Here is a 24,953-nt window from a genome sequence, read left to right as displayed (position 1 = left end):
GTTTGAAAAACAGCTGGTGACTCTGGTGAGATAGAATTTGCAAGATAATGTATATATAGGAATAATAAATGTATGTGTGTTTTATTAATTTCTCCAGTACCGATAGCATAACAGTTAACGTCAGAGCTTATCGATACTCCAGTCTTTCATAATTTAGCCCCGGGACCGATTAAATACCGGGTTTCGGTACCCATCCCTACCGATTAATGAAAAAATGCCAATAATCGGCCGGCCGATCAATCAGTCGACCTCTAATTATGCACTTTACCTGCAGAGGCTCACTGTCTTCCGCTCGTATCAATCTACTGTTTATCAACAACCCTCTACATTGCGAGTAAATCACTCGCATATGCGACTAATCTTCACTCTGGGCGACTAAATGGTGTCTAATATTAGCCAATGGCTAATAAATTCTCAGATTTTACTCGCCAGTGTGTGAGTTGGACGCTAAGTATAAGTTTAGCACAGATATATTTTCACTCGCCGAACACACTGACTGAGCGCTTCAGAGTTTCACTCTCCGTCAAGCGATCTGTGCTGTTTTTCAGTTCATCTGAATGGATGTGCAACGCACCTGTATTTAACGTACCGTGAACTCTAGTGTAAAGGTGCACACCTTGTCTCACAACACACACACACATGCATATATGGTATATCAGTCTGGCGAGTAAACTAAAAAATTTACTAGCCAATGGCGATTCAATTGCCAAGGTGTCCGTAGAGGGTTGATCAATATAAATGGTATTGCCTCATATCATATCATTTATAAAAAATATATCGATATATCATACAAACTCAATATACCGGCCACTCCTAAGTGTATGTTTTAACTAAAACCTTTTAATATATGAAAATTGGTTGCATTGGATCTTTGAACAGATTCACTGAAACATACAGTTTGAGTTATAGAAATGAACCGAACCTGCCACCATCTAATACATTTTGCTACTGAAATTTAAATCACAGACATATTAAAAAAATGACAGGTGAATGCACACCATTAATGTCTAATTAGATCTGGCGAACTCCAACTTTATGCAAATGAGCAGCAAAATGATGCGACAAACAATGGATGCCAACATACAACATCAACAATGTTGCTTGCTGTACATCACCGGCAAAATCACTGCAAACATGTCATATTTACTAGACAGACTGCCCAGTTCTAGTCCAATATCCTTTGCAAACATTCACAGGAGAAGAACACACACACACAAAAAAACAACAACCCCACAAAACTTGACACTTCCAAACTGAATTATCAATGCTGATCTATTATCACCAACATATATAGCTGGACTCCAAACAAAAACAAACAAACAAACAGAACATCATAAAAGTGAGTTTAGACACCAGGTGCAGCTTCCTCCTCTCCTGCAGCCACTGGCGGGTCACTCCAAGGGCTAGGATTCCAGTCGGCCTATTTAAGAGACGATGACTCAGCCAGCCCAACCCGATGTCAGACGTGTCAGCCACCAAGGGATCTGGCATTCTAAAGACCCATTGATCAGTGTGGCTCATGTCCCATCACTGACACACCAACACAGGGCCAACAGCACTGACCAAGCCTCCGAAAGCTTTGGAGTCAAGCAGGGATGAGCATGCCCCTCCCCCATGTCGAGTTAATTCAAGCTGTGCAAAGGGAGCAGCACCGAGTCCAAAGGAAATATGACTCATTTGAGTAACACGAGGCATTCTCCACAGAACTCTTGTTTGTTAAGTGAGAGAGACCAGTTGAATGCAGCAGTGTGAGACTTCAGGAGGAGAGAGGGGCTTCGAGGGGGAGGGAGAAATCACGTTTGGTGTCAGTTACATCATCTTAATGCTCTGTTCGGCCAGTTTCACTGAGCACTTCTTTGGCTTCATTCAAGGACTTTCTGAAGCATAATGACAGAATCATTCCCCTTTAAGAAGAATGTTAAGAACGATTTAATGCAACAGAAACTATTAGTCAATGGAGTCAAAAGGTTGAAAGAACGTGAAATGCATCACAAGAGAACGCTAACACTGTAACTAGGGGTGGGCGATATGAGCTAAAATTCATATCACGATATTTTACACTGTCCAGGCGATATCGAAATTATATTGCGATATGAGAAAAAAAATTACTTTTTTCTCATAAATTACTCACTAAATTTTTTTTAGTAAAAAGTTTGTTTTTGTTTTTCTCAAAAAGTGCAAATGTGCAACATGAGGCAGGCCTGTATGAATGTAATTAAATTAAATTAAATTAAATATTGTGTCTTTGAGTAGGCCAGTGGTTCCCAAACTTTTTCTGCCAGGCCCCCCTTTTGTAGAGAAAAATATTTTCAAATATATATATATTTTTTTTTTTTGGGAAAGTCTCTTATGCTCACCAAGGCTACATTTATGAAATACATTTATGAAATATTGTCAGTTTAAATTAGCTATTTGAATGTTTTAACATATAGACTACTGTATTCCTGTGAACAAAGCTGAATTTTCAGCATCATTGCTCCAGTCTTCAGTGTCACATGATCCTTCAGAAATCATTCTAATATGCTTTGCTGCTCAGTAACCATTTCTGATTATTATCAATGTTGTAAACATTTGTGCTGCTTCATATTTTTGAGGAAACTATTTTTTCCACGATTCTCTTATGAATATTTGAAATGGTCCTTTGTGTCACGAGCGCTGGAGTTCGTCAGAAATAGAACAGCATCTGTTTACTGTCATGGATATGTCGTGTCGCGTCGCGCCGCATCCACAGCAGAGAACATCACTGGATTCTATTTGCTTTTGTCACATTGCGCCGCTCGCGTCTGGTGTAGACACGTTGTTTTGGTATTTGTGAATCTTAAGTAGGGCTGTGCGATATTGAATGTGTGTGTGCGCGCGCTTTGCACGTGTGCGGCAGAACGGAAGATACGCTGTGCGAGATGCGGCTTGTGCGCTCGCTTCAGGTGTGAGTCAGACAGCAAGACGAGAAGGCAAAGAGTGAAACACGTCTCTCTGTGTGTGCGCGCGCGCTTTGCACGTGTGCGGCAGAACTGAAGAGACGCTGCGCGAGATGCGGCTTGTGCGCGCGCTTCAGGGGTGAGTCAGACAGCAAGACGAGACGGCAAAGAGTTGTTGTTTTCTGCAACTTATTGCACTTAACTCTTTTTAACGTCAAGCAATTCTCTGCTATATGCGTCGAACTAAAACTTTGACCTTTTGCAACGTTTTGATTTAAGTAGCCTATTATTAAAATGATTCAGATATCGCAGGCCCTTGCGATATGCATATTGCGATATTTACGTTTGCGATATTTCGATAATTTCGATATATCGTGCAGCCCTAATCTTAAGTATATTCATAATCTGCTTTACGTTTACCCTGGCACTGGAAGTCCTTTCCCAAACTTGTAACTTTTATGCTTAGAGCAGAACCATACATCGTTCATTTATATTTCTACATGGCTCCCTCCCTGCAATACAACTCTGATTCTTCAATCTGACATAATTCTGTGTGTATGTGTCTGTTCAAAAATGAGGAGATGCGAAAGACGAATCAACTCTGTGTTCACGCGCCGAGTGAAGATTTAGTCGCATATGCGAGTGATTTACTCGCAATGTAGAGGGTTGTAATGATACAACTACAACTGATAACGGAGCGCTCAAGCGGGTACTGCGAGTCATGATGAGTTAATTAAAATACGTCAAATTAATATTTTGCGCTCAAATATTTACTTATCAGACAAGTGGCCGCATAAGTGGGAAAATTACACAGTGTAGTCTTTATCACCCTGCAGAGGTTTCTTTTGCAAAATAATCTGCTGACTCTACACTATCCCTCAGTTTGGTAACCACTGGAGTAGGCGATTTGTGCTCTATTAATTTGGTCTGTTACGATGCTCTGTGTTTGATTACTAATGCCTGTGTAGTACGGCGTTGCACACAGAGGACAAAAATGTTCAGCCTCGACTCTTTATAGTCATTTGTGTTGAACAAATTGAACAAAACCATATAAATGCAAAATTTGAATTCATGAATATATAACGGTATCCACGGTATAGCAAAATCCATATCATGGAACAACATAATACTGGTAGTCACTTTCATATCGGTATAGCACCCACCCCTAACTGTAACTTAATCTCAATAGTGTGCTAAATGCATTAAACACTTCCTGTGCCAGTTTTACATTTGATGAAAACCCCAGCAGGCCTGTAATGATGCTGTAAACACATTTTAATCAGAAGACAGGTGAGACAGTCAAAGACAAGAGTAGCTCAGTCTGACCAGACAAGATCATGCAAAATAGTGTCGTAATTACATAATCACCTGTTCATGATTATTAAGATAAGAGGGATCACTGAACACTTAAGTTACAATTGCATACTTTAATTAAAAATCCTTTGAATACAGAAATGCATAAAATTACAACGGAAAGTTTGAGAAATGATGGTCAACTACATATAGAATCTTTAAATGTCCTCCATTAAAGAAGGAATTATAAAATAGAAATATTGTTTTTGTATAATCAGGGCTCGCAAAATTTCAAAATTTTGCTGGTAGCCCTTCGGGCAGACATTCTTCAGATTTTGGTAGCCCAAAATGAATTTAAGTAGCCCGAATAAAAATAATTTAAAAAAAAAAAAAACATCAGCTGAACTTCATTGCAGACAAATCAGCATGATTAAAAACTTCAGTGATCGCCTTTTATCTTCAAATAACAAGTCAAGAGAGTAGAGGTGCAACGGCTCACAAAACCCACGGCTCTGATCATATTGCATTATCATGTCAGATTTTGAGTAACAGTTCAGCTCATTTTGCAGATGAGCAAAACAAATATGGTTCTTTATTTAAATAACAGAATACTTCTTTGATACCACAGCAAAAACTAGTACTCAACTCACGATGCGATTCACGATACTGATTTCACAATACAATTTTCTCACAATTTCTCTTTTTAACAAAAATGAGATTTAAGACAAATTATAAATGAAAAGGTGTCCTTTTATTATTTCTCCAACAAAATGCTGCACATTTCTTTGTGAAATTTAAATTTCAAATAATAAAACTAGGGTGACCATATTTTAGTTTTTCAAAAAGAGGACAGTAGGGGGTGGGGTTCGTGGGCAGGGACAGGGGCGGGGCTTAGCCTAACAGTATATGTAGCCAGTTTTTTTTTTACTGTTTGTTTATTTTGTTTTTATAATAAATAAAAATAAAACAAGTCAATAGAACAGAAAAAGAACAGATAATGCAAGTGTTAGAAGGTCATTATTTATAATAAATAAAAAGAAAATAAGTAGAAAGAATAGAGAAAGAATAGAGAATGCTAGTGTTAGAGGCTCTTCATTCTTTATAAATAAAACAAATAGTTAGAATAGAAATAGAATAGAGAGTGCAAATGTTAAAGGGTCATGTTTTTTAATAATAAAAAAAACAAGCAGATAAAATTAGAAGTAGCATTAGAATAGAGGGTGCTAGAGTTAGAGGGTCAAATGAAGATGAAAGAGATGTGTTTTCAGCCGTTTCTTGAAAATATTAGGGACTCCGCTGCTTTGATTGAGCTGGGCAGGTCATTCCATCAGGATGGAACAGTTAATGTAGAAGTCCATGAAAGTTTTATCATAGGTAGAATGCAAAATGTTTCAATACAAGCATTTCAGTCAAATGTAATTTATGCAATATTTCAAACCTTTAACCCACTTGGGAAAATCAACCTATGGCAACAGTTTAAAAGTAGCCCAATTCTGTGGAAAAAACGCGGACTTGGCAACCCTGCATCCAACAAGAGCTACCGGAGTCAGCTTTGACATTTGACAGGTTGAGAATAAGGAGAGATGACTGACAAGACCATGCTGGAGTATTTGCTACTCAACAGATCCTGAGCTCATTGACAAATATCTGATCTTGTAAGATGTGCTCCCTTTACACAGAGTGTGTGTGTGATCGCAAAATCGAAAGTGACCAGCGTGAACGCTCATTCAAAAATATTTAAATACACCACATCCTGAGAGAGGCTCCCCGATGCGCTAAAATGATATACAATATTAGAATGTTTAAAGGACTGGACACGAAAATCACAGGAGCAAAACAAATGTTACGGGAGCAGGCGGCAATGGTCAGAGATTCAGCGGGAGCGGGATTAAGAAAACAGCCGAATCCCGGACATTTTGGGCAATTAAGAAATCCCGGCCGGATGCATTTTTTTAGGTCCAAAAAGAGGACATATCCGGGGAAAAGAGGACGTATGGTCACCCTAATAAAACTAACTTGAAATTTTAAAACAAATCCCACATCAAATAATTAAATACAAATAAAATATATCTCTTCATATAAACAAACTAATGCTTTGGCTGTGCTTTTTCCATTTAAAATCAGAGGCAACCACTGCATTTTAATCACGATCCAAACAAAGATGCTAAATACCCCTTTAAGACCGAATGCACGGATCCAATATAATGATGCACTTGAGATTTCTTTCTCCACTGTTTACGTTCACTTAAGACATAACCGACTGTGTTTACGAGAATACTTAACGAAACAGTTATTTTGAGATAATTTTGTGTGTATGTGTTCATTCAGATGCAAGGAGAAGAAAGAGGAATCAATTCTGTGTACGCGCATTGTCTGAAACGCGGCTCTCTGTGCGTGTTTTGAATGAGTGCGCGCAGCTCCGAATGCACTTGAATGGTTTAAAACACTTGAATGTTTAAATCGGCAAGACTTAGAAACACGTGCAAACAATCAACTACGATCCGTTTCACCCCTTCAAGCTAGTGAACAACGCAAATCAAGGAAGGAATTTGATATCACTGTTCAAGATAGCCCGTCGGGCAGGGTGGTGAAACATTTTGGTAGCCCGACTGAAAAACACAATAGCCCCGGGACGTCGGGCTAGCGATTTTGCGAGCCCTGATAATGTTAATGTTTTTATAAGCACTATGTTCCTTAAGATCAAATTCAATTTTCTAATATAATATCCAGGTGGGTTCTAAAACACAACACCTAGGGTTGGGTACCGAAACCCAGCACCAATATGGCACCGGTACCTATGTAACCGGTATGTCCTAGAACCGATTCCGAACGCAGATTTCGGTGCCTCATTTCAGTGCCATGCCTGAGTGATCGATTGAAAAATTTGTCCTCTGGTTCTCCGAAACGGACGTAAAAAGCATCATCACTGGTTTGCGCTGTTTACTTTCACTTTCTATTTCGTGATCACACGCACTCTGTGTAAAGGGAGCAAGCACATCTTACAAGATCAGATATTTGTCAGTGAGTTCAGAATCTGTTGAGCAGCAAACAGATGACCTGGCCAAACAATCCAAGCAGCTGAGTCCTTAATATTTTCAAGAAACGGCTGAAAACACATCTCTTATATCTTCATTTGACCCTCTAACTCTAGCACTCTTTATTCTAATGCTACTTCTAATTTTATCTGCTTGTTTTTTTTTATTAAAAAACTTGACCCTCTAACATTTGCACTCTCTATTCTATTTCTATTCTAATGGCCAATCCATCATTTTTGGGGGGAATTTTTATTTATTATGATTTTTTTTAATAAGTATTGGTTCAGGCACCGGAACCGTTTTAAAAGTATCGATTTGGCACTGGTATCGAAAAAAAAAAAAACGATACCCAACCCTAACAACACCTAAGCGGACCAAAAAGATAAATATTTCAGTTGATGTACACTACTGTTCAAATGTTTGGCATCAGTAAGTTCAGTAAAGTAAGTGAAGTAAATTATCAGTAAGAGGCAATAAAGACTTTTTAATTGCTAAAAAAAAAAATTATTTCAATGGTTTCTTCATACTTCATTGTTTCTTCAGCATCATATCAGCATATTATAAAAAAATGCAGCTTTGCCATCACAAGAATAAATTACATGGTAAAATACATTACAACAGAAATCAGTTATCTGAAACTGTAATAATATATCACAATATTACTGTATGTTTTAAATAAATGCAGACCTGGAGAGCATAAGACTTTTTTGACTGACAAAATCTCTCTGACGCTGGAACAACGGTAGTGTATGTTAAGCTTACACTAACTAAACTTAACAAAAAAAATGACAATCGTGACAGCACTAACTGTAATATTAATTCACCAGTTAGGCAAACATCACATGGTGCTACTTCACTGGTCAAGCTATGAAGCATTTACATTCTACTCAGATCAAGAATAATATTGAGTATTCCTTCAGAACACTTATTGCAACCAGCAAACATTTTTATGATGCAACATTTCTAAAACTTAAGCATTTCTCAAGGAGAGGTAGAAACGCAACACTGTGTGGCATTGAGATTTACTTGAAAGTTCTTCTAGCAAGGCTTAAAATAATTAATTTCATTGCTTCAGGAAAATGACCTAAAGCATTATTCAATTCTCCAATTAGTATAATACCATGTCAAATTAACACTGAAAAGGTGAAACATTAAGAGCTTTAAATCCTTTTAAAAAATGTTTTGAAATCGATAAATGCAACACTATTTAAAATAAATTTTGCCATTTTTAAAGCCAACTTTAAAAACAAAACTTGAACATTTCCACTACACTACAATTAGCTTTATTAATCAGAAGAATGTTTGTATTACAGCTTTGGCTACTCAGACTCTCATATGGGAGAAATGAACCAAAACATGGAGGGAACTGGGCAGAAATTGCTCTCAGAGCACAGAGCATGGATAATTGTCCATCTTTAGCAAGTTATTAGGGCTTCTCCAGAAGTGCAATTGTAACTACAGCTGAGTGTGCAGTAAGCTAAAGTAATTAAAATGGTCATTAAATGGTATTAGCCTAGCTTGATTATGATTACTTAAGCTGCGTAATCTAGGTAAAATCCTTTCCCTGCTCACAGCGTCCGTTACCTTCAGCAGGCACTAAGTGAAAGACACCTGCTCTATGGTTTTAAGAGACAAAAGACACAAAAAGTCCCCCAATTCCACTGTGACGCACCCTTGCAGACCAGCCTTTTTTGCCAAGGATAAACAGGCAATGCAGCAAAAAAAAATTCTGCAGTCATACCGATAGAAATGAACATACACCAAGGTATATCCCCACAAATTTCAATGACGTGCCTGTGGTGAATAGGGGGCATGTGTAGTCAAATAGGTAACGCTGCATGGTTAATGAAAGTAACTGACTGCATGCAACCTGCTGAGACCACAAAGTGCTACAGTAGATTGGGAAAGAGGTTAGTCAAACCAACGCATGAGCAAAAAAAGCCAGCCAAGGCCACGTTTGCACTCATGAAAAACTTGATCTGGAAGGCAGAATGGGTCTCCAGCCAGGTAATGGGGGGCGGATGACACATAATCTGTCCACTCCACTGCATATCTGGATTTCCAACTGCTGTTGGATCCGCCAGTGCAGCACAGCACAGACCAACATCTAACAAAGTTCTCTGTACATGGAGAGACTGGTAGAGCTCTGGCAGTGTATTTCAGCATTAATAAAAAATGAAAGTGTAGTGCTTCGGTAGATCTGCGCTCCTCTTCCCAGGGGTGGATGGTGGGGGGGTTGTTTGAAAAACTCTGAACCAGTGCAGCATTCCCATATCCACCCATATCTAGTGAGGAACTTTTTAAAAATTCATTAATTTACAGCAAAAATAGATTAAAGCACCCAGCTGAGCAAAACTCGAAATCTGGCTCCTGAATAACATTAATAATAAAATAGCTCCCAAAAGCCCCAGGGGTTTCGCCTGAAGAAACTGTGTTGGCCTCAGCTCACCTCGGTACACCTTGTGAAAGGCTCATATTTTTGTAAGCGCTAAAATATTTTAATTGTCATTCATGAGAATGAATATGTTCAAAATTGTTCTGCTATTCAACATCAATACAATTTCAATCTGATCATAGCCTAGTTGAAACTGCAACACTAGCAACCAGTGGCCCAAAAATGCCTGGAACTGCAGTTACTGTAATTGCTCTGGTCAGTTCTAAATGAGGTTCATTTAAGTGCAATTAACCCCCAGTTATCTTTCACATAAATAGACTTCTTGAAAATGAAAAAGTGGGCTCACACAATATGACTGCAAACAAGATTCAAATTGGAATCAGAGATGAATGGCTTCATAGCTCATCTGCATTCTAGCAATGAACGGCTTTGCTAATGAAGACTGAGCTACTTACTGACTTTCACCACTAGCAAAGCAAGGCTTCATATTGTTTCTTGCCACAACAGGAGCCTCAGATTGGAAGGCGCTATTGTAACAGCCTGAAATGGACAATAAAAAATAGACACAGACCAAAATGGTTGACCAGTTGTCCAAGAACAGATCAATTAGTACAACTGACAGGTGAAACATCGTTGGTACATTTAAAGGTTTCTTAAAGGGTTAGTTCACCCAAAAATACAAATTAGGCTGTGTTTTACTCACCCCCGATGCATCCTAGGTGTATATGACGCAAAGCTGACCTCATACGTAATTCCCCCGGAACTGCTCCCGTGTACAACAGTGAGCGCAAGCTAGGTCAAGTTTTAAATAGGAAAAATATCTAAACTCTTTGGTCATTTTTGAGCGAGATGCTAACGGTATAATTAGATTCAATGATCTATGCTAAGCTACAGCTAAAAGTGCTACCGCCAGACCCGGAGATCGGCTGAATGGATTCGAAAACGGTAAAACTCAACTGTTTAACTCTAGGGGAGTTGGAAAATGAGCCTATTTTCAAAAATAGTGGAGTATTCCTTTAAAGAGCATTTTAGCATCCTGAGCATGCGTTTTGCTTTTGCAGGCTAAAAGGCCTCATGGTAAAACCCTTTCAGAATCTTGGTCTCTTAATTCATCATTTATAGTGATAGACTAAAAGATCAATCTTGGGATTTACAAATCAATGTTCATCAACATGAAAATCGATTAAAATTGAGAAATCAAAAAGTTAACTAGTCTTTCAACCTAAGACTAGTTGATTATGAAAATGTTCCATCACATCCATGATATAAAAGGAAAGGAGAAGATGCTGTGAAAGGACTGTAATATTAATGGTGGCAGCTTGTCTGAATTAACACTGCTTACCAGAATGTAAATGATTCTGCATTTAACTAAAAAAAAAACACTAATTAATTTAACACTAGCATTGCAAGAGTGCTATGTTCTTTGAGTCATAGTAATTTCTATGCCTAACAAGCACCAACATGCAATATTGACAACCACTGAGGGTTGCAGAAAGTAAACAAGAAAATACATAGCACAGAAAAGTAACAAAAAGCATTTTAGTCCAGATATTTAATGTCATCACCAGGGGGAGCGGAGGAGCAATGCAACAAGTGGTTACCTGATGGGCAGTTTCTGAGCTGGGGAAGCCATGCATTTAGCTTGCCTGGACCCCATTTACCAACAGGAGTCTGATAACTTAATCTCACGGAGAGCCATTTAAATAATCGCTTCAACAAGGGGGAAAAATTAAAAGCCTCTCAGTGAGACAGGGCTGGGCAAAGCGCCACCGCTGCATTCCAAATGGGCTATTGGTATGTGAAAGGTGAGGGGCTGTCTCTTCTTTGCTCACATCAGACTGCTCAATCTGCACACGCCTTGCTGCTAATTCAATGTCATAACAGTGTTTTTCAACATCACAAACTAAAATCTGTCTGATTGTGAAAATCTAATGGAGAAAATGGGAAGCAAACCACTTGTTGCAACCAGACAGAAAAAGAGAGAATTTGACACACTGGTTTCACACAACACAAATGTAAGAGAACAGATGTTTTTGCAGCACAGCTGGAGAAAGGCTTAACTTTTCTAAATGTGGGACAAAATCTCATCAACCAATTCAGCAGAGGGGAAAAATAAAACATGCTAATGCCTCAGAAAACACTGTAAACAGTGTAACGGTAAAGACAGCTCATTACGCTGAACACCGTATAGCTCCAACATATTAAAAAAAATTAATAACACAGCCACCAAAGATCTAAAGCGCCATACAATGCCCCATTTGGCGTGTGGCCTATGGCGCCTTTAGTGATGATAAAGTAGGTGGAATGCATAAAGCCAGCAGTTTCCAGGTGAGTTTAGACGTAGCGGCAGGATGCCCACTGAGGCCTGAGGGCAAGACGGAGACGAGTCTGTATGCAATACTGCAGCGGAGGCCTCGTCAGATCCTGGCATGGGAACAGTTATGGTACGCTACAACAGATGCCATGCTGGTGTTCTTTAACAGCTCCCATTCCAGCCCATTTAGCAAATCACTAATGAACAACATACAGAACAAGTTGAAAGATAAATGACACTTCAGGGGTACCTTTTCTTAAGACTTGCATTTAAAACTGAAGTAACAAAAACTTCTTTCATGGCTACTCTCAGTTGGCTTCACTGTGATAAAAGCCCAAAAAAGTTTTAGTTCATGCAATCAGATTTAGACAATATTAACAATAAAACTATTTAAATAAGAAATCATTCATGTTATGCTGTACAATTTCATGTCCTCATCATGCTTTAACATATTGGAAAATATATTAGAAAATACTACTATTTTTTTTATCAACAGAGATGAATTTTAAACAGACTGATATTTCAGGTGCTTTCTTTTTTATGCACAATCAGCTTGTAACACTCCAAAGAGAAAGGAAAACTTGAAATCGCATCATATGACCCCTTTAATCGAAATGTTTCAAACAAAACATGCATTACCTGGTAATAAATTCATAGGTTTTTCCTTTATTCTCAATATCATTTTTCACCTTGTTAGTCTTTTCTAATGTCTATGTAACATATTTCATAATATACATTTAACTAACAAATGCTAATGACACGCAGTTTCAGCACAAGAACCACCAGGCGTGTTCTGACAGGCAACTGATGGTTCAATCATTTTCTGCGTTCTGTGGGCTGACAACCCAAAGACAAACAAGCCTGGTGCTAACGTGAATCTTTCACACTATTGTACTGCTACGCTGAATGGGTGGGGAAAATATGTCCCGGGTAGTTCACATATGTCCATTATTCAATATTTTAAGCATGCTAGTACATAATTCAACAGTCTCTCCATTCATACTTTAATCTCTAGTGAATGAGTAGGGGGAGAAAATCCCATTAGAACTCATTAAATGCTGTTGGTCAATCCTCATCAGGCCAATACAAATGTAACATGCATGCAAAAATATGCAGACAAGCTGTCATTGTCAACATAAGACAAGACACTACAGTCAAAACCATTTGTTTTTTCATGCACTGGTCAATTTTGAGATATTAGTCTATCTTGCTTCTATAACATGTCTTCTTTTCATACTAGTGAAAAAAAAACACCCAAAATTCACATTTTAAAAAAATTATCTTTTTATCTTTTTGCATCTGTAGAATTCAATTACAATACATATCTTTAAAGGCTGTTTTCTCTGAATGAATGAGTTTTTTTTCTCCTGTACTGAGCAATAATCCTTCACTTCAGTAGCACTTACAGAGTTTTATTCCTATCTATATTCTGTATTTACAGAGTAGCTTATTTATATACCACTTACCTGACTGTATATAACATTTTACTACTGTAACTTGCCAGTATTTTCTGTTTTATGGAGCGATAAATAGAAATACCAAAAAAATACTCTTAATACGTCAACAAAATGAAACAAAAATTCCATTTATGCAATTACGCAAATGAGTGCATAATTAATTGCATCACACCTCATATTTAAACATACTATTTAAAAAACTGGAATACAAAACAATTGCCATATTGTACTGTGATTAATCAACTGGGGAAGTATAGTGATGTCTACTTGTTACCATATTCACCTGTGGTGTCTTGCCTTAATGTCAAATTATAAACGTTAGACATCGCGATATAAACAACAAGAAAACAAATTAAACACAGAGCACAACATGACAGCAAAGGTCTGTTCTTGCAGCAGCTAAGGGGGAAAATCCAAATAACTGACAGACAACGGGTCACATTCCAGCAGCTAAACAGACGGGGGACTAGTCTTGCACTGACTAGATATGACAGTCTATATATGATGTGTATAAAATCTTACAAATACCGCTCAATGTAAGATCAGAACTGCTGAAACTGACTATTATTATAACCTGTCGTCGAATTCACCTAAAGTGCTACTTCATCCAGCATATGCTGACAGAGAGGTAAATAACTCATGCAAAACTTCATAAATTCACACTAAAAATCACAATAACGCTCCATAAACAATCTTACACCTCTTGTTCGCACAAAAACCGAAGTTATATGCATCTTAATGGCAGCACAAGTTGGCCTGGATTCGTATTTAAAATGACACGCAGCTGCCGCACGTCTGTTTTCAAAATATTAATAGACACGGCCTCCACCTCCAAATACTGTTAGTTGACAGGACCAAAAGTTGCTCGTTTGGCAGTTCCCGGTCGAAGAGCTCCCTTCCAGCTCGGCTTACTGACCGAGTTTCAGTCACAAATATTGCAAGTCAGACGCCTGTCAAATACGCGAACAAATAGCAGGCGAGCTAAAGTAAAGCTGGCGGCTAATTAGCAGCTCACTCTCGCTACCTGTCTGACAAAAATCGTATTGGCGGCTAGCAGCTTGCTAACTAAACTTGTTCTGCTGTGACAGAGGAGCTTGCAGTGTCCCCACTTGCCCCCGACCGACGGCGGCAGCGGCATACCACTTGAGGCCTGAACGTCTGTCCTCCTGCTCTGCTCAGAACTTCAGCAGCACACAACTAACAGTTAAAGTCGTCCATTTTTCGCGGGCCCTGACTTCAACTTCGCGAGCTCCATGTCGCGAGCTCGTAACGTTCACCCGCACTCACCCGGGCTCGTGTCCGCTACTGGAGGCCAGTGCAGGTCTGTCAAAGTTAGCCGTCCCCTCCCCTCCTTTTTCGATCACAGCTTCCTCTCTCTCCTCGAAACGAGCCACAGCTCTCCGTGTTTATCGTGGGTTTGAGACCCGCAATCCCTTTACCAGTTTGTCCGTGGCGTCTCCTAGCTTCTCCGCCTCTCTCTCTCGCTCTTTTCGTCTTTCTCTCCGAATAGCTAACATCCGGGGACTGCGCGGATCAAAAATCCGGAACTACTTTTGGACATTAGCCGGAGAACGGCCCACTGTACCAAGCTGCGACAGGCTTTGCAGCCGGAAAGTAGTGCCTTTAGTGTACAAGAATATTATCACGAGAATTATTATAAATGGCTTTTCTTCAGCACAACCATACGATATGATAAAAAACAATTTCGAAAATTAAATGTACTAATCGATTCAATCGTAAATCATTTGTCGAAAGAGTAGCAGTATATCCGAATATAAATTTAAAAGATGTAGATAGTTCCCAACATGTTTTTTTAAATGTTTTTTTTTAAATGTATTGATCAAATATAGTTGGTTTTATGCTGTTATTGGTTTTTGTCTGGTTTTAAATCAGACAATTCATGGATGTTGAGTTACCACAGTGGATTGTGATTTCGTCCGGAATCTTCGGAACTATTTTAATATTAATCAGTATTTAAAATATTAAATACCTATTCTGTTAATAAGAAACGTTATTACTGCTAATAATGGTGCCGTTCATAAAGCTTTTGGCACATGGGTAACGATATATGTAGGCCTACTAATATAATTGTTTCTAATAAAAGACGTGGACAGCACCCCAAAAGTATTTAAAAATATAATAATAATAATAATAATAATAATACATTCAATAAAGACGTTTCCCCACTTTGATCCGTTTGTCTGGAGGAAGAAAAATATTTCTCATTTGTTTTACTTTTGTGGTACACTCACTGATCTATAATAGAGAAGTAAATAGTCATATTCAGAGAATAGTCATTATATAGATCAGTGGGTACACCACGTGTTTCTGGTTTCAAATAACTTCCTCGTTTCTTTTATTTATTGCTTATTTTAATTATGACTGTTATTTTAATAGTTGCGAATCTTAAAATAAAGAGTATTTATTCATTTGTAGGATATGTAAATATCACATTTACAATGCGAAGTTTTCATGACCCCAGTCCTAAATGTTTGCAAAATGATTTGCGGTTTTTAAGCTGTAAAATGCTACTCATTTTGTATTGCTTAAACAATGCTGCCCCCTGTGAACCTGAATGTGAATTACATGTTTTACAAATATTTTGCAGCTCATTCCTCCTTCAAATCCTACATTAGAAATGTATTTGATATGTTGGATGGATGATTATGCCACTGTTTATTGACCACAGTAAATTAAATATATTAAATAAATTACGTATTATACTCTCCTTATTTTATCTCTGTTTTCTTGTGTACTTTCTTTTGTCTTTCATACCACTGTGGTCCATGTTTCCCATAAAAGCAGAAAGAATAACAGTCACCTGAAAACCTTTATTTTGGAAATTTCACAGCAGCCCTCTGAAATAGCCAATCACAACATCCGAAGCTGCGCATGCGCACATCAACCATAATAAATTGCGGGAATTGCTCCTGTTGATCTGTCACACAGCAAGTCCAAGTTTATCAGGGTCATTCGCTGGTGAATTATATTCTTTAGCGTTTTATTTGTGAGTGAGCAAACAGGTAAACCCTTGTTTATCAACGTGATAATAAGAGAAGATTACACTGACAGCGAGAATGTATATTTTTCACACTTAACTTTAAATTAGTGCAAGAACTTCGTCAAATATTAATCTGACCTTAGTTGACCAACAGTGTATTGCTCAGGGACAATTATGTAGCATGTAATGTCATATTACTTTGGGTCTGAAATCTGTCTGATCTTCTTGAGCTTATTTCTAATTCCAAATGGTCATTCATAAACGCTTGCAAAATGATAACACTTTAATAACTAAAACTTTATTCTTTTAGGTTTACAATGGCTTACTCTGAGCCCTCAGCCTCACAGGCAGTGGATGGAGGACTGTCTGAAGAGTTTGCGGTCCCCTCTCATGCGGAGGAGGTCAAGAAACTCATGGCAGAGTTTGCCGAACATCACGGATCGGCCGGGCGCAGAGTAGTTCTGATCACCTCGGGAGGAACTAAAGTTCCTCTGGAATCCCGAACAGTACGGTTCCTGGACAACTTCAGCAGTGGTCGGCGAGGGTCCACCTCTGCCGAGTATTTTCTGGACTCAGGCTATGCAGTGATCTTTCTGCACAGGCATCGTTCTCTCTACCCATACACTCGTCTGTACACAGGGGTCAGTTTACTGGATAGCATACGATCAGAGAGTGGTAAGGAGGACGCTGGTCAGATCCTGGTGGATCAGAACGCGCTTCCAAACATTGCAAAGGTTTTAAAGCGCTATCAGGCGGTGAAAGCGGCAGGATTACTGCTGCCGGTGGAATTCAACACCTTGTCGGAGTACCTCCATCTACTCAAGGCTGCAGCTCAAGCATTAAGCTCCATAGGTGAACAAAGCCACTTTTTGATTACTTGAGGCTGAATACATTTGTAGTGGGATTACTAGTTGTATTCATTTCTGTTTTTCCCTCCTAGGGTCCAAGGCAATGTTTTATTTGGCTGCTGCTGTTTCTGATTTCTACATCCCAGCTTATGAAATGCCAGAACACAAAATCCAGTCCTCTAATGGGCCACTTCAGGTGTTGTATAATAAATACAAATATTAATTCAGTCTTCTAGGCCAGGGGTTTTCAATCTCTTAGATTGCCACACACCCCCAAATATGATCATCCTCCTGCAAGGGACCCCCATTCTAAAATTTTAAAAAGTAGCTATATGTTTTCATGGAGAAAGACCAAATTTATGTGAAAAATTAATATGATAAATGTATTATTTTAATATTTAGTTTTTATTATGTTACATACATTAATGTTTTTCTACTAACTAAAGTACTGTGCTGTTTGATCTATTTATACATTTTTTATTATATTATATTTATTTAAAATGATGTCATTTATATATATATATTATATTTAAGAAGTTCATGGTTTATTTCTTCTTTTTTTTACACCCATCTGCTATGCTACGTTTAGTTAATCTAGACTCCAAACAACATATAACATGTCATTCCTCTGCTTGTTTAATGTTATTTAGATAAGTATGAAGATGGTTCCCAAGATGCTTTCCCCACTGGTGAAGGACTGGGCACCTAAGGCATTTGTCATCTCTTTCAAGCTGGAAACGGACCCCTCCATCCTTCTGGAGCGAGCACGGCGTGCCTTAGAAACATACAACCACCAGGCAGTGGTTGCGAATGTTCTCGACACACGCCGTGGTTATGTGGTTGTTGTCACCAAGGACACGCAACAAGAGCTGGTCCTCACAGATGAGGAAGTGCAAAAAGAGGTAGAGATTGAGGACAGGATTGTCAGTAATCTGACTGCAGCACACAGTCAATTTATGTCTCAAGTATGAAAAACCGTGCTGTGATTTTGTAGCATCTACTGTAGGCTCAAGGCAGATCTGGGATCAGTTTTTGTTGTATTGTAATAATTCTGGTTCAAATTTGAATAGAGAAACTGATCCTGGAAAGCTGACTTCTGTTTGTGTCGTTCCAAATGACATCTGCAAGTTCAGAAACTTCTCTGTTGTAAAATGAATTTGTTTATTAGAGATCTAATAATTTCCTTTATATTAATTTCCTCTGTACAAAAATATCTTATTTCATCTGCTTTCTTTGGATATTAATCAGTTTAAAAACACAATAAAATATGCTTCAGTAATTATTATCCTAATGTTCCCTTTGCTTAGTATTTTTTTAAACTTTAAGTCCATCTGCAAGAAATCCCACGCTTTAACAGCCGATGTAAATTAAATGTTAAATAATATTATATAATGTATGTGTAATGTATAAAAAATAAACTTTCTGCAATAAACATTAAACGGGTTAATACTTTTGAGGTTTAAAACATATTTACAGTTTTGAAATGCACATAACACCAAAAATAAAATAAAAATAGCATTTTACTGTGATCAGAACTTGATTTTATTTTATTTGCTGTTTGATCAGTTGCACAAAACATGTCAAATCCATCTGTTAATATCTGTGATAGTGAGTATAAACATTGCAGAAACGCCAGAAAAGTCCATATTAATATCTCATTCAAGTTTGCATGAGCATCATCTGTAGATTTATGACTTGAGTTTGATGCTCCTCTTGACTCCAGCACGAATACCAGACCATTCTCCACTGTATCTTGTCTCCTCACGCCGCACCTCACGAACCTGACGCAAATAATCTGCAGTCAGTGTCCATTTTGAGTAGTGATACCTTATATTTCACAAACGAAAGTGAATTATAGAAATTAATCCTATGACACTTACCTGACCCTTCCGACGAATCTGGGCACGTCTGAACTTCTCTCTGTGTTTGACTCTGGGATTCCGATCAGTCTTCTTCCTCTTGGGTGTGAGCCCTTTGTTCTTGGACATCTTTTCACAAAACATGATTTGGTTATGATAACACTGTCCCTAATATAACTTTCAGGTCACAAGTTCAAGTTTTTTGAAAATTGTTTGTGTGTGAGTTGCATGCATCATTTAACCACAACACCTCACCTGATAGGTGATCCCTCTTTTAGCATCTCCGTCCATCTTTTCCTCCTCCACCAATCTGGAAATGAAGTCAGTGACAATTAGGTTTCTGAAGCATTATTTATGACAAACTGCAAGTGCTGAATGTTGTAAACGGACTCACCTGTCCTCGTTCTGCATCTCGCTCTTCTTCCTCTTAAGTTTCTGTCTCTCCGCCATGGCATTATAAAAGCGCAGATTCGCTTCCTCATCTGATTCTGACTCCTCTGCTTCTTCCAGCCTAGCCTTTTCTGAAACCTAAAATATAGACATGTCAGATTCAGAAAAAAGCCAATGTTCTAACTTGCATAAATTAAAACGGAAAAGTAATTACTTTGATATGTTTGCTGCCCGCTGATCTCTTCACAGTTCGGTCTTGCTGTTCTCCAGAGAGAAGCTGACGCAGTTGAGAAGCCAGTCTAGCATCTACAGCTCCTAGTTCATTTATCAGCTGTGAAAGTGATAGAGATGAAGTTTTCCAAGCTTACGTTTTATTTTTATTTTTTATGAATACCTGTGAAAAAGGGTAAACTTGTTTATACTTACATTTCTGTAGGTCAGCAATCTCTCAATCACAGGATGATTATGTGCTGGAATTCGTTTGGCTTTTAGAACCAAATAAAAACTAATGTTTGTGCAATAGCTGGAAAAAAAGGAATATTCATAGTGAAAATGGTGAAGTGACAATAGTGTAATTATTCTGTTCAAGTCAAGGAATGTTCATATGTAAAAACAGAAATGCACTACTGTTCAAAAGTTGTTTTAAGATTTTTAAATGTTTTTAAAAGATGCCTCTTATATAATTTATTGGATCAAAATACAGTAAAAATAGTAATATTGTAAAATACAATTTAAAATAACTTTTCTACTTTAATACTGTTTCATAAACTGATATATCTCCTCTGCATGATCAAGGTCCTACCATTGTAATAACGAGCAGAAACCAGCAATAAATTACAAAGACAACTAAACTACATACCTTCTTGCTCGGACCATGCTGTCATCGGTTAATAAAAAATTATCTAAATATTCGTGCAGTTCACAAATAGCGTATAGCTCATAAACCAAAACACAACTTTGTGAAAACAGATCAACAACTATCCGCTGGGACTCCCACCTTCGTTTAGAACCGGAAGTAAACCATTAACGAGTACTTCCCCCACAGCGGGAGTCTATGTCAAAATAAAAGTCTCAACAGACAATTTCTTTGTTTCAGAATAGACACCACGTTAGAACATTATCTGCTACTTTAATATACTGTGTGTGTGTGTGTGTGTGTGTTTTCAGTTTCAAATTGATATATCAATATCAATTGATTGTTGTACGTAATCTACAAAAACACGAACATTGACAGGAAAGAGAAAATAAAACCATTAATAAAAACCTTTTTATAAATGCCAAAACCATTAATAAAAATAAAAAAAAAAAAAGCATTTGCCGTATTATTACAATTCAATGGTAAAATCACAGAGAACTTAATTATATATATTTGCACTGATATTTGTTGAGCAGACGTCTGCCTACATAGCTATCTCGGGTCTATTTATACACATTTGTTAGTAAATACGACGATGCAAAATACAATAAATTGGTGGGTTTAACTATGGATTTTTAAACATTTGTTTCATAAACTGATATATATCTCCTCTGCATGATCAAGGTCCTACCATTGTGATAACGAGCAGAAACCAGCAATAAATTACAAAGACAACTAAACTACATACCTTCTTGCTCGGACCATGCTGTCATCGGTTAATAAAAAATTATCTAAATATTCGTGCAGTTCACAAATAGCGTATAGCTCATAAACCAAAACACAACTTTGTGAAAACAGATCAACAACTATCCGCGTGGACTTCCCACATGCGTTTAGAACGGGAAGTAAACCATTAACGAGTACTTCCCCCACAGCTTGAGTCTATGTCAAAATAAAAGTCTCAACAGACAATTTCTTTGTTTCAGAATAGACACCACGTTAGAACATTATCTGCTACTTTAATATACTGTGTGTGTGTGTGTGTGTGTGTTTTCAGTTTCAAATTGATATATCAATATCAATTGATTGTTGTACGTAATCTACAAAAACACGAACATTGACAGGAAAGAGAAAATAAAACCATTAATAAAAACCTTTTTATAAATGCCAAAACCATTAATAAAAATAATGTATACCCACTGTATATATATGATAATTAAATACAGCATCGTCAGAGTTGGTATTGTGGCTTTATATATGATCAGTCACTTGCATGTGCCATTATAATATTAATATTTTATGAAAATCAAGCTAAAATGGAGTTAGGAGGTTTTGACCAGCGAATGTCGGCAATGTACAATAAAAAAATATATATTATTCCTGGAGCTAAAGTGGAAGGAGAGCAAAACACATGAATCTGCCATAAATAATAGTTCCTGACAGTGGACTGCCAGCCACCAGGCAGGCAAGCACTGGCAGGTCAGTTTTCAGGAACTTACAGGTTATAAATTTTAGCTATATGGGCACAGTTTTTTGTTGTTGAAAACATTTGGCCAAAATCTCATGATATAAAAGATGAAGCGCTATGCACTGGATATTTATAACAGTATATTAGCTAACGTTACACCTAATGCTGGGTTGTTTCAACCCAACTTAGGGTCAGCAGTTGGGTTAGTCCATATTTGACCCATTCTGAATGGCAGACGGCACAGAGGTTGGGAAACACTGATCCATCCATCCATCCATGTGAGATTAGGATGATGTGAGATTAGTATGTAGTATGTGAGATTCAGAATGCAGTGCGAAAGCGAAATGGATGCAGGCAAAATGGAAAGAATTCTGTAGCCTATGTTGTGTGAATAAAATTTCAAAAATATGAAGTTGGAAGGAAATATTGAGGAGAAATACAATAAGATAATAGAAGAAATTATTTCTGTAGCAAACAAATCTATACCTTTAAAGGTAATGGAAAGAAAAAGAAAAGTGTACCATTGTGGTCTGAAGAATTTCCAGTAAGGCATTTTGGATTTTAAAAAACGGTTAATTAGATACAATTGTAGAATATCAGAAGAAAAGGCAACTGCAAGAAGGGTAATTAAAAGTGCAAAAAGAAAGGTTCGGCAGGAGTTTTGCAATACAATTGGGAGAGAGACTGAAATGCATGTGATATGGAGAATGATTAGGAAAATGAATGGTATTAATAATTATAAACAGATCCCTGTAATTAAAGAGGAAGGGGAAATGGCCATCACGGATAAGGAAAAGTCACAAGTCTTAGCTAAAACTTTTGATAAAATTCATAGAAAACTTGGACGATAAGTTCTTAAAAAGAAGACAAGAGTTAAGTAAAATATATGAGAATGTTCGTATGAAAAAACAAGGAGTTGATAGTAATATGGATGAGGATTTTAATTCTTTTGAGTTAAAAATAGCCATTAACAATTCAAAGAATACAACACTAGGGAGACACATGATCAGTTACAGTATGTTAAAAAATGTACCAGAAGTAGCCGTTAAAGCATTAATGGATTTATATAATCATATATGGAATGAAGGCACCTTACCCAAAGATTGGAAAAGTGCAATAGTGATACCAGTAGTGAAACCAGGGAAAGATGCAACAAAATCTAATAGGCCAATTGCCCTTACATCTACATTATGCAAAGTAGGGATGCACCGATACCACTTTTTCCAGTACTCGTCCGATACCGATACTTTTATTTTTGGTACTTGCCGATACAGAGTACCGATACCGATATTTTTATTGCATTTGTACATTTTTAACATTATATTCATTGCATACATATACTTCGTAGTAGACATCCTTAACTCCTTTCTGCTGTCTGTTGTTCTGTTGTCGTGTTTCTTTGTCTGAATATGGCGCTTATCACATGCTGTGTGGTATCGGCCTTTGGTATCGGGGCATTTTACCGAGTACGAGTACAGGAGCTCCGTATCGGGCCCGATACCGATACCAGTATCGGTATCGGTGCATCCCTAATGCAAAGTAATAGAGAAAATTATAGTAAGAAGGTTGAATTACTTTTTGGAGAAAAAATAAATATCATCAGCCCAGAGTGGTTTATAGGAAGAAAGGATCTACAACGGATGCTCTGATATTATTTGAGAATGATGTTTAAAAAGCTTTAATAATCTAAGAATATATTTTTGCTGTTTTCTTTGACATTGAAAAGGTATATGACACTTTATGGAGGGAAGGACTGTTAATTAAGCTAAATAAAATTGTAATGGGGGGAGAATGTATAATTGGATATTAGATTTCTTGAGTGTACATTCCAAGAATAGGTGAAGAAATGTTAGCATCATATGATGTCCTGAACAGGACTCCACAAGGAAATGTAATCAATCCGATTCTGTAGATTAGGGATTGTAGTTTTCTGTATCAAAGACTCAATATATGCTTTTTTACAAAGAAAACGAAAATGGAACAAATGACTCTGAAATTATATGATTAACCATTAGAAAGAGTGACAGAATTCAAATATCTTGGATTAATCTTTGATGAGAAATCATCTTGGAAGAGACATTAAGAAAATTGAAAACAAATGCAAAGGCATAATAAATTGCATGTCTTCAATAGCTAAGTAGAAGTTTTTTTGATGTAAAGTCGGCAACACCAAAGCTCCAAAAGTATCAAAAAAAGTTATTTTTTAAAAAATAGCTAAATTTAAATTTTCTATTAAAATTTTTTCAATAGCTAAGTATGAATGGGGAGCAAGAAAAAGTGCACTGTTACATAGGTTATGGGTGTACAGTTTATGGGGCTGGAGCTAAATCAGAATGGAAGAAACTGGATTATATACAGTCTAGAGCACCTAGAATCTGCTGTGGAGCAATAAGATCAACCCATCTAGATGCCATCAGGGTTGAAATGGAGATTCCATTAGATTTTAGAAGAGAAAAGCTTACTATGATGTAACAGTTTTATGGAAGGCATAGAAAGGAAGAAGTAATGATTTCTAGATTAAGGTTGGGACACACAGAACTAAATTCAATACTTGCATTAATGGGGAAGCATGAAAATAGTATGTGTGAAGAATGTGATGTTTTAGAAATAGTAGAGTATGTGCTTTTTAAATGTAGTAAATACGATGATCAGCGTAATAGTCTTTTTTAGCAATATAAAGAATAGACCAGTGAATGTCTTGGACCTTTTGGGAAAGGGTTTGAGAGATGATCATATATGGCGGTTTTAACCTTTTTTAGAGCTTACAGGATTAGATCACAGAAGGCCTAGTGTCTGACGATGATGCTTCTGCCCATCTCGGAGGTTGAGAAGCCCAGTGTGGAAGCTGGAGCATGTGCTCTGATGATCCTCTGGGGTCGGTGAGGTAGCTTAATAATAGGCTTAAGTGATGTGACATGTGGCCAAGTATGGTGACCCATACTCGGAATTAGTGCTCTGCATTTATTCCATCCAAAGTGCACACACACAGCAGTGAACACACACACACCCGTGAACACACACCCGGAGCAGTGAGCAGCCATTTATGCTGCGGGGCGCCCGGGGAGCAGTTAGGGGTTCGGTGCCTTGCTCAAGGGCACCTCAGTCATGGTATTGAAGGT

The 24,953-nt window shown here is 37.6% G+C and overlaps 3 protein-coding genes across 4 annotated transcripts in view; 1 reads left to right on the top strand and 2 right to left on the bottom strand.

Moving 5' to 3' along the window:
* foxj3 (forkhead box J3) overlaps positions 1–14,935 on the bottom strand; it is a 120,246-nt gene extending 105,311 nt beyond the window's left edge. The window contains exon 1 of the mRNA XM_016564602.1: positions 14,700–14,935. The gene's annotated coding sequence lies outside the window, so the exon portion shown is untranslated. The remainder of the gene's footprint in view (positions 1–14,699) is intronic.
* Positions 14,936–16,320: 1,385 nt separating this feature from the next.
* On the top strand, positions 16,321–18,602 carry LOC107749447 (phosphopantothenate--cysteine ligase-like). Of its 2 annotated transcripts, none has more exons than XM_016564606.1 (4): positions 16,321–16,435; positions 16,724–17,265; positions 17,354–17,457; positions 17,912–18,602. In XM_016564606.1, the coding sequence occupies exons 2-4, from the start codon at positions 16,731–16,733 to the stop codon at positions 18,230–18,232; spliced, it is 960 nt and encodes a 319-aa protein (XP_016420092.1). In that variant the 5' UTR covers positions 16,321–16,435; positions 16,724–16,730; the 3' UTR covers positions 18,233–18,602. The 2 variants fall into 2 exon arrangements, with proteins under 2 accessions (XP_016420092.1, XP_016420093.1); XM_016564607.1 differs by having other exon boundaries at positions 16,333–16,419.
* Positions 18,603–18,790: 188 nt separating this feature from the next.
* Positions 18,791–20,386, bottom strand: LOC107749507 (something about silencing protein 10-like). The gene is made up of 7 exons (XM_016564684.1): positions 20,370–20,386; positions 19,937–20,090; positions 19,725–19,841; positions 19,515–19,648; positions 19,376–19,430; positions 19,142–19,249; positions 18,791–19,042 (listed from the first exon to the last, which is right to left on the bottom strand). The coding sequence occupies exons 1-7, from the start codon at positions 20,384–20,386 to the stop codon at positions 18,950–18,952; spliced, it is 678 nt and encodes a 225-aa protein (XP_016420170.1). The 3' UTR covers positions 18,791–18,949.
* Between the last annotated feature and the right edge of the window lie 4,567 nt (positions 20,387–24,953).

The sequence above is a fragment of the Sinocyclocheilus rhinocerous genome, unplaced genomic scaffold (assembly GCF_001515625.1).
Source record: "Sinocyclocheilus rhinocerous isolate Xijiao unplaced genomic scaffold, SAMN03320098_v1.1 scaffold889, whole genome shotgun sequence".
Taxonomy (NCBI): Eukaryota; Metazoa; Chordata; class Actinopteri; order Cypriniformes; family Cyprinidae; genus Sinocyclocheilus; species Sinocyclocheilus rhinocerous.
The sequence above is the reverse complement of the archived record's forward strand: the minus strand, read 5'-3'. Positions and strand labels throughout refer to the sequence as shown.

Excerpts from the sequence above, each read along its gene's own strand:
- LOC107749447 (XM_016564606.1), top strand. The coding sequence starts at position 16,731 with ATGGCTTACTCTGAGCCCTCAGCCTCACAGGCAGTGGATGGAGGACTG. Across the intron at positions 17,266-17,353 it reads TCAAGCATTAAGCTCCATAG|GGTCCAAGGCAATGTTTTAT; the intron begins GTGAACAAAGCC and ends TTTCCCTCCTAG. Across the intron at positions 17,458-17,911 it reads CCTCTAATGGGCCACTTCAG|ATAAGTATGAAGATGGTTCC; the intron begins GTGTTGTATAAT and ends AATGTTATTTAG.
- LOC107749507 (XM_016564684.1), bottom strand. Across the intron at positions 19,842-19,936 it reads GATTGCTGACCTACAGAAAT|CTGATAAATGAACTAGGAGC; the intron begins GTAAGTATAAAC and ends TCACTTTCACAG. Across the intron at positions 19,431-19,514 it reads GAGATGCAGAACGAGGACAG|ATTGGTGGAGGAGGAAAAGA; the intron begins GTGAGTCCGTTT and ends CTTCATTTCCAG.